Source organism: Bombina bombina, chromosome 4 (genome assembly GCF_027579735.1).
Source record: "Bombina bombina isolate aBomBom1 chromosome 4, aBomBom1.pri, whole genome shotgun sequence".
In the NCBI taxonomy this organism is placed as follows: Eukaryota; Metazoa; Chordata; class Amphibia; order Anura; family Bombinatoridae; genus Bombina; species Bombina bombina.
In genome coordinates, this window is record NC_069502.1 from 616,359,617 (window position 1) to 616,379,688 (window position 20,072).

Here is a 20,072-nt window from a genome sequence, read left to right on the forward strand (position 1 = left end):
TAGAATTTCTAAATGCAGAATAATAATACTACTACCTACTATATAAATTGCTCCACAAAATAGCTGATATCCCACTCCTTATTTAATCCTGCGGGTACTCTAGTGCCCAGCTTCCAAATCCAATATAACTCTCTTTCTTAGTGAGGATCTTGTATCTATTTCCTCCTCGTAAAGGTCTCCTAGCAATATCTATTACCTTTACCAAAATCCTTGGTCTGTTTGAAAAATGGATACCATTCACATGCCTGGTTATACTTAAATCTTTATTATAATTTTTTATATCCCTTTTGTGCTCCCCTATTCTTGTCCTTAGGGAACGTGAGGTCTGACCAACATACTGGTTCTGACAAAATTCACACTCTAGGAGATATATTACAAAATTTGTGCCACAATTGGCATAGTGTTCTATATTAAAACTTTCACCTGTAACAGTACTTTTGAACTTGTCACCTAAAGAGATAACTTCACAAATAGAACAATTTCTGGAAATGCATTTGAATGTACCTTTTCTGTACAACCAATTACCCCCTTGTTTCCCCAGACTACTGGCAACTAAACTTGGAGACAGCCTATTGGCCAAAGTTGGGGCTTTCTTTGATACAAATCTCACATTGTCCTCGACATTGGACAAAAGGTCATCCCCTTTCAAAAAAGGTAGATTCCTTCTGATAATGCTACACAGTTGATTGTACTGTAAGAAAAACTCAGTGGAAAACACCATTGTGTCGTCACTAAAGTTACGTTCTCTTGAGGAACTTTTAAGGTCAGTTGATTTTTGTGAGTGACTCTCCTTTATTGACTTCACTGTTTGATGTAACATCTCCTTATCGTATCCCCTAACTAACAATCTTTCTATAAGTTTGTTAGCTTGTAGTTCAAACAGGGCATCCGAATTGGTATTCCTTCTTAATTGCAAAAACGGACTTTTCGGTATAGACCTGATTAAATGATGTGGATGACATGATTTAGCATGCAGAATGGTGTTGCCGGATGAAGATTTCCTATATGTATCAGTGATTATCATTTTCTCCTTTACTGACCCAGTAAGGGTGACGTCCAAGAAATTGATACTCTCCTCCTGGACCTCTCCAGTAAATTTCAAACCTAAGTCATTATTATTTACAAAATGTAAAAAATCCTCAAATATGAAGGTACCACTGGTTACAAAAATCAAATCATCAATAAACCTCATATATAGGTTGATATTTCGTGCAAAAGGGTTATGATCCTCATTATACAGGGTGCTGAGCTCCCACAATCCCACAGAAAAATTAGCAAATGAGGGGGCAAATTTTGCCCCCATTGCTGTACCACGGATCTGTAAATAATACTCCCCATCAAACATAAAGTTATTGTGGGATAGTAGGAACTCATCAACCTCACAGAAGAATAATTTAAACTCATTTGAATAGTTAGTACTGTTATTGAGAAAAAATAAAATTGCCCGTATACCCAATTGATGGGGTATACTTGAGTATAGTGACACCACGTCAATCACCACCTACCTCGAGTCATCTTGCCAACCCACATCAGCAAACAGATTCTGATTTGTCTAGCATTGTTCGTTTGCTTCAACATGCTAATCATTTTATCTGTGATGCTATTTTAGATATCATCAAAATTGATGTTAAATCTGTGTCTTTAGCTATTTTAGCTAGAAGAGCTTTATGGCTCAAATCATGGAATTTCATGGTATCTAAATATAGGTTTATCTCTATCATTCCAGGGTAATAATTTATTTGGTTCTCAGTTGGATTTTATTATTTCCACTATTACTGGGGGAAAGGAAGTTTTTTTGCCCCAAGATAAAAAAATATAAGGGTAAATCGAAAGCTTCTTATTGTTTTTGTCAGACTAGAGAACAGAAAACCACTCCTTCCCCTAAGGACTCTGGCTCCAATTGGAAGCCATCTTTGAGTTGGATTAAATCCAAGCCTTATAAGAAACCAAAGCCAGCCCCCAAGACTGCATGAAGGTGCGGCCCTCAATCCAGTTCTACTGGTGGGGGGGCAGATTGAAAATATTTCAAAACATTTGGGCAGATTCCGTTCAGAATCATTGGATTCAGAACATTGTCTCTCGGGTATCGAATAGGTTTCAGAATAAGACCTCCTGTGAGAAGATTCTTTCTCTCTCACGTTCCAACAAATCCTGTGAAAGCTCAGGCCTTTCTGAAGTGTGTTTCAGATCTGGAGCTTTCAGGGGTAATTGTACCAGTTCCACTTCAGGAACAGGGTCTGGGTTTTTATTAAAATCTATTCATTGTCCCAAAGAAGGAAAATTCATTCAGACCAGTTCTGGATCTGAAGTTTTTGAATCATTTTGTAAGGGTACCAACTTTCAAGATGGTGACTATAAGGTCTATTCTGCCTTTTTTTCAGCAAGGTAATTTCATGTCCACAATAGACTTACAGCAGTGCTCGACTATCCCGGGTGCCAGGGCGCAACTGGCGCCTTTAAATTATGCCCTGGCACCCTCGTTTGAAGCCCCTAATATACCCTTTGAGTCCCACCATTTGCTCCCGCCTATCACTGCCAGCCGCACCTAAAATTCAGTCTGGTGCGGCTGGTTCCTTTTTAGGCCATGCTGCTGGGAGCGATAAGTGCCGGTGGAATGCCGCACGGCCAATGAGGGTGCAATCCGGGTACTGGACGGATGTTATCTCCAATGCAGGGGGACTCCTAGTCTGACCTTTATTTGGTTGCTCAAAAAATGGTGACACAGAGCATAGCACACTGCACAAGCTGGGAGGTGGAGAGGCAGCGTTCTGTGCTGGCATGAGCAGAGTGTATGCAGAATCTGGTCGATGCCGGCAGGAGCTTATTTAGGTGCATCACACCATTGAGGTACAATACACTGTAACTTGAGATATACGTTAGGAGCGTAGTGGATCTGACCCAGCAAAAATCTGCAGCTGAGCTATGAAGTTCTGCACTTTTCCCCTCTGTCTCCCATCCCTAATCTCTCGGTTTACTTCCTTTGCATCCACACAAATCACTCTGTTAACTGCTAGAGTGGCAAGCATTGTTATGCCTATGTTGAAATGTGGTAGCGCTGCGCTGTGTGACATCGCGCTAGTGGTTAAACGGTGTCATTTTGTAAATTTGGTCAGTTGATTTTAACCCCCGCACACATTCCTATACTTTTTAACTGCTCAGCTAATGATGTGTTACAGCAGATCTGTAGTGGTTGCAAAGGGAATGAGTCTGGAGGCCGGCAAAAAAAAATAATAATTTAATGAATGAGAAAGGAGTAGGTCTAATCCAGGGATTGCAGTGTTTCCTTATTTGGACAATATCTTGGTACTGGCTCAATCTTTTCAGTTAGCAGATTCTCACACAAATCAACTAATGTTGTTTCTTCAAAAACAAGGTTGGAGGATCAATTTACCAAAGAGTTTCTTAATTCCTCAGACAAGGGTCACCTTTTTAGGTTTCCAGATAGATTCAGTGTCCTTGACTCTGTCTTTAACAGACAAGAGACGTTTGAAGGTTTAGATAGGTTGAAACCAACTTCAGTCTCGATCATTCCCTTCAGTGGCTATGTGCATGGAAGTTTTAGGTCTCATGACTGCAGCATCGGACGCAATCCCCTTTGTTTGTTTTCATATGAGACCTCTGCAGCTTTGTATGCTGAATCAATGGTGCAGGGATTATTCTTGGATATCACAATTGATATTCTTAAATCCCAACACTCAACTCTCCCTGACTTGGTGGTTAGACCATCATCGTATTGTTCAAAGGGCCTCTTTTGTTCGCCCTTCCTGGACTGTAGTCTCTACAGATGCTAGTCTTTCAGCTTGGGGAGCTGTCTGGGGGTCTCTGACAGCACAAGGGGTACCATTCAATATTTTAGAGATATTTTCAGAGCTCTTCAGGCTTGGCCTCTATTAAAGAGAGAACCATTCATTTGTTTTCAGACAGACAATGTCACAACTGTGGCATATGTCAATCATCCGGGTGGGACTCACAGTCGATGTTGTAAGAGCTTTGAAATATTATATTATTCTGAAAGACTTCTAGTCTATTTGTTGTTTTTTTCTGGTTCCAGGAAAGGTCAGAAAGCCTCTGCCATTTCTTTGGCATTTCTTTGGCATCTTTGTTAAAGCTTTTGATTCACAAAGCTTATTTGGAGGCGGGGCAATCTCCGCCTCAGAGAATTACAGCTCAGTCTACTAGATCAGTTGCTACTTCTTGGGCTTTTAAGAATGAAGCTTCGGTGGATCAGATTTGCAAAGCAGCAACTTGGTCTTCTTTGCATACATTTACAACATTTTACCATTTTGATGTATTTGCTTCTTCTGAAGCAGTCTTTGGTAGAAAAGTTCTTCAGGCAGCTGTCTCAATTTGATTCTTCTGCTTATGATTTAATTTTTTTTCTTGAGATTTATAAGAAAAACTTATTTTTTGTGTGGATTTAATTTATCAGCGGAAATAGCTGTTTTTATTTTATACCTCCCTTTCTAGTGAGACTTCTGTGGTCTTCCACATCTTGGGTATTTCTATCCCATACGTCACTATCTCATGGACTCTTGCCACTTACATGAAAGAAAACATAATTTATGTAAGAACTTACCTGATAAATTAATTTCTTTCATATTGGCAAGAGTCCATGAGGCCCACCCTTTTTATGGTGGTTTTGATTTTTTGTATAAAAGCACAATTATATTTCCAGTTCCTCTTTTTGTATGCTTTTTCACTCCTTTTTTTGTTATCACCTCGCTACTTGGCTATTCGTTAAACTGAGTTGTGGGTGTGGTGGGAGGTGTATTTATAAGCATTTTTAGGTTTGGGAAACTTTGCCCAACCTGGTAGGAATGTATATCACATACGTCACTAGCTGATGGACTCTTGCCAATATGAAATAAATGAATTTATCAGTTAAGTTCTTACATAAATTATGTTTTTACAAAGATTTTTCTCTGCCCAAGAGGATACAAGCTGCTATTTTTATCGCTAGACAACTAAGAGTTCCGCCATGGCGATTGGCATATGCCACTCCTGTGATATTGTCTGATTGGAAGCGAAGAAAAGTCCTTTTTTTGTTTTTTTTATTATATGAGAGAGAGAGAGAGACACTCTGGAGAGCCCTGAAGTTAGCCCGAAGGTCTAGGATGTTTATTTGAAGCCGTTCTTCCTGAGGAGACCAAACTCCCTAGGCCCTCCTGGACCACCATACTGTGCCCCAACCCGACTTGCTTTTGATTATTTTACAGGTGGCACTAACAAAAGATGCTCTCAGAAATGGATTGGTTCTTTATCCACCAGGATAGAGAATTTCTTGTGGTGGGATCCAAAAGGATCCTTTGATAGTTGATTTATATCCTTGCACCATTGAAAAAGTATACACAGTTGAAGAGGTCTCATATGGAATCACTTCTGATGCAGCAGTCATCAGCCCCAGATCCTCCATGCTAAAAGCTACAGTCTGATTGGGAATAGATTGAAGTTTCGCACATGAAGACTGAAATTTCACTCTTCTTTGATCTGTCAATGAATGCCTCAATGTAATCTAGTCTATTGTAACTCATAGAAAAGAAACTTTTATCTGAGTAAGAAAGCTTTTTGGAATGTTTATTTTCAATTAGGGATAGACTGATATATCAGAGCAGACAATTTTTAGGGCTGATATTTGGAATCTCTGAAATATCAGTATCGGACAGAAACTTACCGATTATGGAGCAAATCAAAAGAAATTAAGCTCTGTGTACTTCAGGGAAACTATGTAGTTTTAAGTGACAAAAAGTATCTATAGCACATATAAGCTGGACTTAGCATCTAATAATAAATAGCACTGATAAGAGTCCAAGCCCAGGTGTTCCTGGGAGCCCAGTTACCAACTACCAGACACCACCAATGGCAGGCTTGTAGATGGACTTGCATAAACAAACCTATATGATTTGTGAAATGGTAAATGTGATCTTTAAGTGGCACATAAAGCTACATAGTTTCCCTGAAGTACACAGAGCTAAATTACTTTTGATTTGCTCATAGGGGTCAGCAATACATCATATGAATCTGCTTGCTAATTGCTGTCACAAATAAAACATTATTTGTTGCATTCTGATAAATTTTACACATTTGCAAAACTTTTCACAAAAGCTGCTATATTTGACTATTTTTTTTTTTATTTAAATATTTTATTTTCCCCTTTCATGGGCATATAAACAAAAATTTAAAAAATGATAGTTCAGGCACATCATTTTAATGTTCACAACAACAAACCTTAAGTAGAAAGCTATGCAGTATAGTGTCAATATTCTATAGCAGTGGATAACAATGCTCTGATCATTAGGTGGTGCTGTTACACATGTATAAAACTGCACATAAGTGACATAATAAAGAAACTTATAGTCAACTCCTCAGTACCAGGGAAGGTATTTGCAATCCAGTAAATATATGAGCATAATAAAAATTAAAGCAAATATATCTAGCACTGATATTCCAGCATGTCCTTTCTTTCTCTGTCAAGTGGCAGTATATTATATATATATATTTTTACTTTACTTTTAACTAGGGTTGCACCGATACCGATACTGGTATCGGTGCCGATACCAAGTATTTACATGAGTACTTGTACTAGTGCAAATGCACCGATACTTAAACCGATACCTCCAATTCCTACCCATACACCATCTTGTGGCATTTTTCAAACTGCATGTTCCCATTTCATTTTAAGATGGAGTGGAGACTTAACTAAAAATTGTTCTGCCAATACAAATTGCTGTTGTTTGTATTATTGTACATCAGAGCAGTCATTCAGACAAACCCCTGAAGTACTGGGCAGTTAATAAACTGAGATTTAATGGCCCAAAAATATCTTTCTAACCCATGCAGTAGTGTGAAAAGTTAAAGACTGTTCAGCTTAGAGTCAAACGTCCTTGCTGTTAGCAGAAGCAGACTTATAGCTGAACATGCAGCGATGCTTCTGTTCCTTAATAAGAACTTTCCACTAACTTTTGAAAAAATATTCTAATTGCTAGATTGCCTGTTATACTACTAGTTCTCCTCTTGCACAATTATGCTCAAAACATACTGTACTCTGAGGAACAACCTTAGCCAGGGCTGGACTGGGAATAAAAAGCAGCCCTGGAAAAATATGAAGACCAGCCCTATTTTCTGTTGAGTCAGTAGAATGCAAATGCCCCATTTTTCTCAAAGGGGATTACTGGGATACTCCTTCCTCAATATTATTTTCAGAATTAAATTATATTACTTTGTATTGGGTACAAATGTTAGATTGATGAGTTATATAGGCACCCTACAACCCAATTGCATCCAGTAATCCCCCTTTAAATTGTAGCTTTCCAGCCCTAGCTGCTGCAGCTGTTATTTATTGTTGTTATTATTAGCATGTTATTGTAATATTTGTATTTATAAACATGTTCTGTAAACTTTGTGACAACAAGCACATACAACTGTTTTATTATTTCAAAATGTCTTTTGAGATACAGTTCATAATTATAAAGAAGTGATCTTAAATCATTACTCTGTAATGTGCTAGGTAAACTGTCATGACATAAAAAAGTATCGGTAATTGGTATCGGTGAGTATTTGAAAAAAAGTATCGGTACTTGTACTTGGTCTTAAAAAAATGGTATTGGTGCAACCCTACTTTTAACCCTTATCTGTAAAGTGTACCAAGTAAGCGTGTGTTTAGTGAAGTAGCAGCAATATATGAAAAAAAAAAAACAGAAGCCGTTAAACAGGAAAACATGCTGAAATGTTGTGCTTTTTGCACTATGTTTTTCTACTTAACTGGGAGTACTGAAGAAATTGTGTAGTGTCTAGCTTTGCAGTAGTGACTTAAATTTAATTTTACATCAGTGTGCAGTTTAAAAGGGATTTATGCCATTTTTCTATGTTTTGGGAAGCAATTTAAAGGGATAGGAAAGTCAAAATTAAACTTGCATGATTCACATAGAGCATGTACTTTTAAGACACTTTAAATTCACTTCTATTTTTCAAATGTGCTTCGTTCTCTTAGTATCCCTTGTTAAAAAATAAATATGCACATATCATACACTAGTGGGAGCAGCTGCTAATTGGTGCCTGCACACGTTTTGTCTCTTGTGATTGGATAACTAGATGTGTTCAGCTAGCTGCCAGTAGTGCAATGTTGTCCCTTCAGCAATGGATAACAAGAGAATGAAGCATATTTGATAATAGAAGTAAATTGCAAATTTGTTTAAAATTGTATGTTCTATCTGAATCATAAAAGAAAATGTAGTTGTGGTTTATTATCCCTTTTAATAAGTTAATTTTCAAGCACTTTATTTTTCCCAGTTGTTTACTTTTAATGTTTAAAATTTTAATAAGCATGTTCAGTTTATACCAGATTTGTGTAGACATTGTGTTGATTTTTCAAAACTTTAAATGTACAGAATATCGGCCCCTGTTATCCGTTATTGACATGAAAGGCGGTCAATAATCCGTATCGGCGATGAAAAAACGATATCGGTTTATCCCTATTCTCAATCCATGATTGCTAAGAAAAAACAAAATCTCGTTTGTGTGAGATATTGGTAAAGGTAAAGATGAAGCTTGAACCAAGATATTGTCTAGATATGGAGCTATTGAAATTCCTTGATCTAGAAATACAGATAATAGCGTGCCCAGAGCTTTTGTAAGAATTCTGAGAGCCGTAGAGAAACAAATTAAAAAATGTTGTCCATAAACTCAAAGCAAAGAAATTGATTATGGTCTTTGTGACTAGGATTATGACGTTAAGCATCCCTTAAAGGGACAGTCAGCACCAGAATTGTTGTTGTTTAAAAAGAAAGATAATCCCTTTTTCTCCAACATAGGTGTGTCCGGTCCACGGCGTCATCCTTACTTGTGGGATATTCTCTTCCCCAACAGGAAATGGCAAAGAGCCCAGCAAAGCTGGTCACATGATCCCTCCTAGGCTCCGCCTACCCCAGTCATTCTCTTTGCCGTTGTACAGGCAACATCTCCACGGAGATGGCTTAGAGTTTTTTAGTGTTTAACTGTAGTTTTTATTATTCAATCAAGAGTTTGTTATTTTAAAATAGTGCTGGTATGTACTATTTACTCTGAAACAGAAAAGAGATGAAGATTTCTGTTTGTATGAGGAAAATGATTTTAGCAACCGTTACTAAAATCCATGGCTGTTCCACACAGGACTGTTGAGAGGAATTAACTTCAGTTGGGGGAACAGTGTGCAGTCTTTTGCTGCTTGAGGTATGACACATTCTAACAAGACGATGTAATGCTGGAAGCTGTCATTTTCCCTATGGGATCCGGTAAGCCATTTTTATTCACACAGTAAATAAGGGCTTCACAAGGGCTTATTAAGACTGTAGACATTTTCTGGGCTAAATCGATCATATTTACACATATTTAGCCTTGAGGAATCATTTAATCTGGGTTTTTTTTGTAAAATAATATCGGCAGGCACTGTTTTAGACACTTTATTCTATTGGGGCTTTCCCTAATCATAGTCAGAGCCTCATTTTCGCGCCGGTATGGCGCACTTGTTTTTGAGAACAGCATGACATGCAGCTGCATGTGTGTGGAGCTCTGATACATAGAAAAGTCTTTCTGAAGGCATTATTTGGTATCGTATTCCCCTTTGGGCTTGGTTGGGTCTCAGCAAAGCAGATTCCAGGGACTGTAAAGGGGTTAAATATAAAAACGGCTCCGGTTCCGTTATTTTAAGGGTTAAAGCTTCCAAATTTGGTGTGCAATACTTTTAAGGCTTTAAGACACTGTGGTGAAATTTTGGTGAATTTTGAACAATTCCTTCATACTTTTTCGCAATTGCAGTAATAAAGTGTGTTCAGTTTAAAATTTAAAGTGACAGTAACGGTTTTATTTTAAAACGTTTTTTGTGCTTTGTTATCAAGTTTATGCCTGTTTAACATGTCTGAACTACCAGATAGATTGTGTTCTGACTGTGGGGAAGCCAAGGTTCCTTTTCATTTAAATAGATGTGATTTATGTCATAATAAATTTAGTAAAAATGATGCCCAAGATGATTCCTCAAGTGAGGGGAGTAAGCATGGTACTGCATCATCCCCTCCTTCGTCTACACCAGTTTTGCCCATACAGGAGGCCCCTAGTACATCTAGCGTGCCAATACTCCTTACTATGCAACAATTAACGGCTGTAATGGATAATTCTATCAAAAACATTTTAGCCAATATGCCCACTTATCAGCGAAAGCGCGACTGCTCTGTTTTAGAAAATACTGAAGAGCATGAGGCCGCTGATGATATTGTTTCTGAAGGGCCCCTACACCAGTCTGAGGGGGCCAGGGAGGTTTTGTCTGAGGGAGAAATTTCAGATTCAGGAAAAATTTCTCAACAAGCTGAACCTGATGTGATTACTTTTAAATTTAAGTTGGAACATCTCCGCGCTCTGCTTAAGGAGGTGTTATCCAATTTGGATGATTGTGATTATCTGGTCATTCCAGAAACACTATGTAAAATGGACAAGTTCCTAGAGGCCCCGGGGCCCCCCGAAGCTTTTCCTATACTCAAGCGGGTGGCGTACATTGTTAATAAAGAATGGGACAGGCCCGGTGTACCTTTTGTACCTCCCCCCATATTTAAAAAATTGTTTCCTATAGTCGACCCTAGAAAGGACTTATGGCAGACAGTCCCCAAGGTCGAGGGGGCGGTTTCTACTCTAAACAAGCGCACCACTATACCCATAGAAGATAGTTGTGCTTTCCAAGATCCTATGGATAAAAAATTAGAAGGTTTGCTAAAAAAGATGTTTGTTCAGCAAGGTTACCTTCTACAACCAATTGCATGCATTGTCCCTGTCACTACAGCCGCGTGTTTCTGGTGCGATGAGCTAGAAAAGGCGATTATTAGTAATTCTTCTTCTTATGAGGAGATTATGGACAGAATTCGTGCTCTTAAATTGGCTAATTCTTTCACCCTAGACGCCACCTTGCAATTGGCTAGATTAGCGGCGAAAAATTCTGGGTTTGCTATTGTGGCGCGTAGAGCGCTTTGGTTAAAATCTTGGTCAGCGGATGCGTCTTCCAAGAACAAATTGTTTGACATTCCTTTCAAGGGGAAAACACTGTTTGGCCCTGACTTGAAAGAGTTTATCTCTGATATCACTGGGGGCAAGGGCCACGCCCTTCCTCAGAATAGGTCTTTCAAGGCCAAAAATAAACCTAATTTTCGTCCCTTTCGCAGAAACGGACCAGCCCCAAGTGCTACGTCCTCTAAGCAAGAGGGTAATACTTCTCAAGCCAATCCAGCCTGGAGACCAAGGCAAGGCTGGAACAAAGGAAAGCAGGCCAAGAAACCTGCCACTGCTCCCAAGACAGCATGAGATGCGGGCCCCCGATCCGGGACCGGATTTGGTGGGGGGCAGACTCTCTCTCTTCACTCAGGCTTGGGCAAGAGATGTTCTGGATCCTTGGGCGCTAGAAATAGTCTTCCAAGGTTATCTTCTGGATTCATCCTGTTCCATTAAAAGAACGAGGGATGGGGTTCTGCTGCAATCTGTTCGTAGTTCCCAAAAAAGAGGGAACGTTCAGACCAATCTTAGATCTCAAGATCCTAAACAAGTTTCTCTAGGTTCCATCGTCCAAAATGGAAACCATTCGAACAATCCTTCCATCCAGGAAGGTCAATTCTTGACCACGGTGGATTTAAAGGATGCGTATCTACATATTCCTGTCCACAAGGAACATCATCGGTTCCTAGGGTTCGCATTCCTGGACAAGCATTACCAGTTCGTGGCGCTTCCTTTCGGATTAGCCACTGTTCCAAGGATTTTCACAAAGGTACTAGGGTCCCTTCTGGCGGTGCTAAGACCAAGGGGCATTGCTGTAGTACCTTACTTGGACGACATTCTGATTCAAGCGTCGTCCCTTCCTCAAGCAAAGGCTCACACGGACATAGTCCTGGCCTTTCTCAGATCTCACGGATGGTAAGTGAACGTGGAAAAGAGTTCTCTATCTCCGTCGACAAGAGTTCCCTTCTTGGGAACAATAATAGACTCCTTAGAAATGAGGATTTTTCTGACAGAGACCAGAAAAACAAAACTTCTAAACTCTTGTCGGATACTTCCTTCCGTTCCTCTTCCTTCCATAGCACAGTGCATGGAAGTGATAGGTTTGATGGTAGCGGCAATGGACATAGTTCCTTTTGCGCGCATTCATCTAAGACCATTTCAATTGTGTATGCTCAGTCAGTGGAATGGGGACTATACAGACTTGTCTCCGAAGATACAAGTAAATCAGAGGACCAGAGACTCACTCCGTTGGTGGCTGTCCCTGGACAACCTGTCGCAAGGGGTGACCTCCCGCAGACCAGAGTGGGTCATTGTCACGACCGACGCCAGTCTGATGGGCTGGGGCGCGGTCTGGGGATCCCTGAAAGCTCAGGGTCTTTGGTCTCGGGAAGAATCTCTTCTACCGATAAATATTCTGGAACTGAGAGCGTTATTCAATGCTCTCAAGGCTTGGCCTCAGCTAGCGAGGGCCAAGTTCATACGGTTTCAATCAGACAACATGACGACTGTTGCGTACATCAACCATCAGGGGGGAACAAGGAGTTCCCTGGCGATGGAAGAAGTGACCAAAATCATGCAATGGGCGGAGACTCGCTCCTGCCACCTGTCTGCAATCCACATCCCAGGAGTGGAAACTTGGGAAGCGGATTTTCTGATTCGTCAGACATTGCATCCGGGGGTGTGGGAACTCCATCCGGAAATCTTTGCCCAAATCACTCAACTGTGGGGCATTCCAGACATGGATCTGATGGCCTCTCGTTAGAACTTCAAGGTTCCTTGCTACGGGTCCAGATCCAGGGATCCCAAGGCGACTCTAGTAGATGCACTAGTAGCACCTTGGACCTTCAACCTAGCTTATGTATTCCCGCCGTTTCCTCTCATCCCCAGGCTGGTAGCCAGGATCAATCAGGAGAGGGCGTAGGTGATCTTGTTAGCTCCTGCGTAACCACGCAGGACTTGGTAGGCAGATCTGGTGAATATGTCATCGGCTTCCCCATGGAAGCTACCTTTGAGACGAGACCTTCTTGTTCAAGGTCCGTTCGAACATCCGAATCTGGTCCTACTCCAGCTGACTGCTTGGAGATTGAACGCTTGATCTTATCAAAGCGAGGGTTCTCAGATTCTGTTATTGATACTCTTGTTCAGGTCAGAAAGCCTGTAACTAGAAAAATTTACCACAAAATATGGAATAAATATATCTGTTGGTGTGAATCTAAAGGATTCCCTTGGGACAAGGTAAAGATTCCTAGGATTCTATCCTTTCTTCAAGAAGGATTGGAGAAAGGATTATCTGCAAGTTCCTTGAAGGGACAGATTTCTGCCTTGTCTGTGTTATTTCACAAAGAGCTGGCAGCTGTGCCAGATGTTCAAGCCTTTGTTCAGGCTCTGGTTAGAATCAAGCCTGTTTACAAACCTTTGACTCCTCCTTGGAGTCTCAACTTAGTTCTTTCAGTTCTTCAGGGGGTTCCGTTTGAACCCTTCCATTCCGTTGATATTAAGTTACTATCTTGGAAAGTTTTGTTTTTGGCTGCAATTTCTTCCGCTAGAAGAGTTTCAGAATTATCTGCTCTGCAGTGTTCTCCTCCTTATCTGGTGTTCCATGCAGATAAGGTGGTTTTACGTACTAAACCTGGTTTTCTTCCAAAAGTTGTTTCTAACAAAAACATTAACCAGGAGATAGTCGTGCCTTCTTTGTGTCCGAAACCAGTTTCGAAGAAGGAACGTTTGTTGCACAATTTGGATGTTGTTCGCGCTCTAAAATTCTATTTAGATGCTACAAAGGATTTTAGACAAACATCTTCCTTGTTTGTTGTTTATTCTGGTAACAGGAGAGGTCAAAAAGCAACTTCTACCTCTCTCTCTTTTTGGATTTAAAGCATCATCAGATTGGCTTACGAGACTGCCGGACGGCAGCCTCCTGAAAGAATCACAGCTCATTCCACTAGGGCTGTGGCTTCCACATGGGCCTTCAAGAACGAGGCTCCTGTTGATCAGATATGTAGGGCAGCGACTTGGTCTTCACTGCACACTTTTACCAAATTTTACAAGTTTGATACTTTTGCTTCTTCTGAGGCTATTTTTTGGGAGACAGGTTTTGCAAGCCGTGGTGCCTTCCATTTAGGTGAGCTGATTTGCTCCCTCCCTTCATCCGTGTCCTAAAGCTTTGGTATTGGTTCCCACAAGTAAGGATGACGCCGTGGACCGGACACACCTATGTTGGAGAAAACAGAATTTATGTTTACCTGATAAATTACTTTCTCCAACGGTGTGTCCGGTCCACGGCCCGCCCTGGTTTTTTAATCAGGTCTGATGTTTTATTTTCTTTAACTACAGTCACCACGGTATCATATGGTTTCTCCTATGCAAATATTCCTCCTTAACGTCGGTCGAATGACTGGGGTAGGCGGAGCCTAGGAGGGATCATGTGACCAGCTTTGCTGGGCTCTTTGCCATTTCCTGTTGGGGAAGAGAATATCCCACAAGTAAGGATGACGCAGTGGACCGGACACACCGTTGGAGAAAGTAATTTATCAGGTAAACATAAATTCTGTTATTACCCATTTCCCAATTTTGCATAACCAACACAGTTATAATAATACACGTTTTACCTCTGTGATTATCTTGTATCTAAGCCTCTGCAAACTGCCCCCTTGTTTCAGTTCTTTTGACAGACATGCAGTTTAGCCAATCAGTGCTCAGTCCAAGGTCACTTTACGTGCATGAGCTCAATGTTATCTATATGAAACATGTGAACTAATGCCCTCTAGTGGTCAAAATGTATTCAGATTAGAGGCAGTCTTCAAGGTCTAAGAAATTAGCATATGAACCTCCTAGTTTTAGCTTTCAACTAAGAATACCAAGAGAACAAAGCAAAATTGGTGATAAAAGTAAATTGGGAAGTTGTTTAAAATTGCATGCCCTATTTAAAACATGAAAGTTTTTTTTGGACTTGACTGTCCCTTTAAATCTATTGTAGACATAAACTGTCCTTGCTAGGCGAGGAATTATTTGAATTGTTTCCATTTTCAATGTAGGAACCCTTAGAAACTTTTTTAGAGTTTTAAAATACAGAATATGCCTGAAAGTTCCTTCTTCCTTGGTAACTATGAACAGAAAAACCCTGGCCTTATTCTGATGATTGAAACACCTTTATTGTGCAGTAATTTTTTAAATATTGTTTTTGTTTTATACCATAAATTAAATAATGCTACATACAGTAATAGATTGGCAGTTAGCAACATCAACTAGGGTTCTGGGGAAGACAACAGCTGGACAGAAAATGGAAGTTGTTGAACTAAGAGAAAGCGGAGAGTGTTGACATTAATGTAAGGTCATAGCAGACCTTGACATTTTTTTTTTAAAATTATCTCTCATCTATCTTTCTCCACTCCCTCCTGTCTTCAGTTTCTCTTTACCCCCTCCCTTCTCTCTGACCATATCTTCTCTTTACACTCTTGCTCTCTCTCTTTTTTTTTCTCTCCACTCTTAACACTATCTTTTTTCCACTTTCACTTTTCTTCTCCAATCTCTCTCTGCCCCTGTTTACCCTCTTAGAAGTAATGACTAGAGGAAATTGAGATATATCTATCTATCTATCTATCTATCTATCTATCTATATATATATATATATATATATATATATATATATATATATATATATATCTCAGAAAGTATATTATATAAGTATATATAATATCAATCAGAAAGTTTGACTAGACTGTTCCTTTAAGTAATGGTAATGTGCAGGACTGCGATACATCCTAACTGTATTTTTTTTTCCAGGTGTGGCAAGAAATAAATGTAGAAGCCAAGCATGTGAAAGATATCATGTCTACTCTGGAAAGTTTTAAGTTGGACAGTTCCCCGGTAAAGGCCGCTCAGCATGAATTTCCAGTTCCGGATGGAGAAGTTTGGTCTTTACCAGTACCAGTTGAGCGAAGGTGATTTTTAAGTCTCCATACTTCAGCATAACCATTAGTTTTGCATTAAAGCAATGATTATAATCTTTAATTGCAGATGTCATTCCTTGCTAGTCCATTCTGGCAAATACCCAATTTGTTTTTTTTTGTAGAAAAAGAATTATATTATGTTATCTTTATCGCATGTACAATACAATGTATTTGGAATAATGCTGGTTATGAAATGCTATAAAATCCAATTTCAGATCTTAAATGACCATTAAACACAGTAGATTTGCATACTCAACAACTCATTTGAAGTTTAGACTAAGTGCTATTGCATTGTCTTTTTATCATGCATTTGTTAGGTCTATTCCGTTCCTCCTGTATCATGTGACAGTCATCAGCCAATCACAAATGCATATACGTATATTCTTTGCATTTTTGCACATGCTCAGTAGGTGGTGGTGACTCAAAAATTGTAAATATAAAAAGACGGTGCACATTTCTTTCATGTAATTGGCAAGAGTCCATGAGCTAGTGACGTATGGGATATACAATCCTACCAGGAGGGGCAAAGTTTCCCAAATCTCAAAATGCATATAAATACACCCCTCACCACACCCACAATTCAGTTTTACAAACTTTGCCTTCTATGGAGGTGGTGAAGTAAGTTTGTGCTTGATTTCTATGATTTTATTTTTCTATGATAAGCGCTTCTAAGCATTCTGAAGCCCAATTCCTCTCAGAGTACAATGTTTGTCAGAGGGATGTGAAAGGAGTATTGCCTTTTTGTTTTTATGGTTTTTCCTTGCAGGAAATCTTTTCAAGGGTTCTCTGTTATCGGTTGTAGGGATTCATCTCCTACCTCCCTTTTCAGATTGACGATATACTCTTATATACCATTACCTATCTGGCTATCTGCTATATGGGGATGGGTGTCTTTCTGTAAGTATGTTTTCATTATTTAAGACACTCTCAGCTATGTTTTGGCGCTTTATGTATTAATATAAAGTTTTAAATATATCTATTCTATTTATATTTGCAATGAGTCAGGTCTATGTGTATTTCCCTTTTGAAGTCTAAACAGTTTCAGTATAGGAATCATGTTTGGGAAGTTTTTCTTACCTGGGGTTCAGTCTTTTTCTAATTTGACTCTTTTTTTTCGTGGGCAAATCTAGGCTTGCGATGGCGCAAAATGCTGATTTTTATTACATCATTTTTGGCGCGAAGTTGCGCCCTTGATGGCGCAAATTTTGTCATTTCCTGCATCGTTGATGCAAGTTGTTTTGGCGTGAAATCGCGTTTGTTATGATGCGAGTTGTGTCATTTCCTGGTGTTAGTTTTGCAACAAAATTTTTTAGCTTGTTTTTGCGTGATGCGTCATACTTGGCGCCAAATTTTAGTTAGTTTACCCCTCTCCCTCTATTGCTTGCTGTTTTCATGAACTTTGAAAGCTATTATGCCTGCTTTTGTTTTTCTCTACTCAAACTGTTACATTGTGAAAATTGACTGTTTTGCCTAATGTTATTTTTCTTTTTCTATTACATTTTGCGAGATGTCTCATTCTGATCCTGACTCTGATGTTACTGTATAAACTATGATGCCTTGGAACACAATTCTACAAAGCCAAGTGTGTTCTTTTAATCTTTTTAGCTGTTATTTCTTCAGCTCAATTATGTGGCATTTATTTATAATGTTTTATGCTAGCAATGTTTCTACATGTACGTTAACATTTACTGTTTTATTTACATATTCAGTTCATGTACTTGATTTCATCTGCAAACATCACATGTTGTTGCTTATATCATACAAGTTTATGACTGCTATTATGCCTTTAAGTAAACTTACAAGGTCTTTTCAAAATTGTTTTAATAAATTTTGTTCTGACCAACAGCGTACTTAAGTTTTTTTTACTGATGAAGGTTTCTTTGGCTCAAAGGCTCCTGTATCAGACAGTTTGTTGAAAATTCTCCTTATTTTTCATTTGAAAATTTTTTTGTTCTTTGTGTAGGAAATTTTTCAATTTATAGCTTTTACGTGTCTAATCCTCCTATTAACTATCGCCTAGATTTAGCGTTTTGTCGGTAAAGACCCGCGGTGCTAACAAGGCTTTTTTTCCAGCGCACCCGTAAGCCAACGCTGGTATTACGAGTTGTCTGAATGGCTGCGTTAGCCTCAGAAAAGGGAGCCACTTCAACCCTTAATACCAGCGTTGCCTACGGTAGCGGTAAGCTGGAAAAACGTGCTCATGCACGATATCCCCATAGGAAACAATGGGGCTGAGCTGGCTGAAAAAAAGCAGTGTTCAGCTCCTAACGCAGCCCCATTGTTTCCTATGGGGAAACACACTCTAAGTCTATACCTACCACCCTAACATGAACCCCGAGTCTAAACACCCCTAATCTTACTTATTAACCCCTAATCTGCCGCCCCCGCTATCGCTGACACTTGCATTATATTATTAACCCCTAATCTTCCGCTCCGGACACCGCCGCCACCTACATTATAGCTATGAACCCCTAATCTGCTGTTCCTAACATCGCCGACACCTATATTATATTTATTACCCCCTAATCTGCCCCCCCCCCACGTCGCTGCCGCCACCTACCTACAATTATTAACCCCCTAATCTCCCGCCCCCAACATCGCCGCTACTATAATAAAGTTATTAACCCCTAAACCTAAGTCTAACCCTAACCCCCCCCTAAGTTAAATATATTTTAAATAAAACGAACTAAATTTTCTATAATTAAATAAATTATTCCTATTTAAAACTAAATACTTACCTATAAAATAAACCCTAATGTAGCTACAATATAACTAATAGTTACATTGTAGCTATTTTAGGATTTATATTTATTTTACAGGCAACTTTGTATTTATTTTAACTAGGTACAATAGCTATTAATTGGTTAATAACTATTTAATAGCTACCTAGTTAAAATAATTACAAAATTACCTGTAAAATAAATCCTAACCTAAGTTACAAATACACCTAACACTACACTATCAATAAATTAATTAAATAAATTACCTACAATGATCTAAACGAAAATACAATTAAATAAACTAAACTATAATACAAAAACAAACACTAAATTACAGAAAATAAAAAAAAATTACAAGAAGTTTAAACTAATTACACCTAATCTAAGCCCCCTAATAAAATAAAAAAGCCCCCAAAAATAATAAAATGCCCTACCCTATCCTAAATTACAAAGTAATCAGCTCTTTTACCAGCCCTTAAAAGGGCTTTTTGCGGGGCATTGCCCCAAAGTAATCAGCTCTTTTACCTGTAAATAAAATTACAATAACCCCCCCAACATTACAACCCACCACCCACATACCCCTACTCTAAAACCCACCCAAACCCCCCTTAAAAAAACCTAACACTAACCCCCTGAAGATCTCGTTACCTTGAGTCGTCTTCACTCAGCCGAGCCGAATTCTTCATCCAAGCGGGGCAGAAGAGGTCCTCCATCCGATTGAAGTCTTCATCCAAGCGGGCAGAAGAGGTCTTCCATCCGATTGAAGTGTTCATCCAAGCGGCATCTTCTATCTTCATCCATCCGGAGCGGAGCAAAAATGCTGCCGATCCGCTCCGGATGGATGAAGATAGAAGATGCCGCTTGGATGAACACTTCAATTGGATGGAGGACCTCTTATGCCCCGCTTGGATGAAGAATTCGGCTCGGCTGAATGAAGACGACTCAAGGTAGGGAGATCTTCAGGGGGTTAGTGTTGGTTTTTTTTAAGGGGGGTTTGGGTGGGTTTTAGAGTAGGGGTATGTGGGTGGTGGGTTGTAATGTTGGGGGGGTATTGTATTTTTATTTACAGGTAAAAGAGCTGATTACTTTGGGGCAATGCCCCGCAAAAAGCCCTTTTAAGGGCTGGTAAAAGAGCTGATTACTTTGTAATTTAGGATAGGGTAGGGCCTTTTATTATTTTGGGGGGCTTTTTTATTTTATTAGTATTAGGGGGCTTAAATTAGGTGTGCCTAGTTAAAATAAATACAAAGTTGCCTGTAAAATAAATATAAATCCTAAAAATAGCTACAATGTAACTATTAGTTATATTGTAGCTACATTAGGGTTTATTTTATAGGTAAGTATTTAGTTTTAAATAGGAATAATTTATTTAATTATAGAAAATTTAGTTCGTTTTATT

At 39.2% G+C, this 20,072-nt stretch overlaps 1 protein-coding gene across 2 annotated transcripts in view; it reads left to right on the forward strand.

Annotated features, from left to right (window-relative positions):
* Positions 1-20,072, forward strand: part of KATNA1 (katanin catalytic subunit A1) — a 359,770-nt gene that overhangs the window by 137,341 nt on the left and 202,357 nt on the right. For both annotated transcript variants that reach the window (XM_053710632.1, XM_053710633.1), the window contains one exon: positions 15,787-15,944. In XM_053710632.1, coding sequence (XP_053566607.1) covers positions 15,787-15,944 — 158 coding nt within the window. The remainder of the gene's footprint in view (positions 1-15,786; positions 15,945-20,072) is intronic.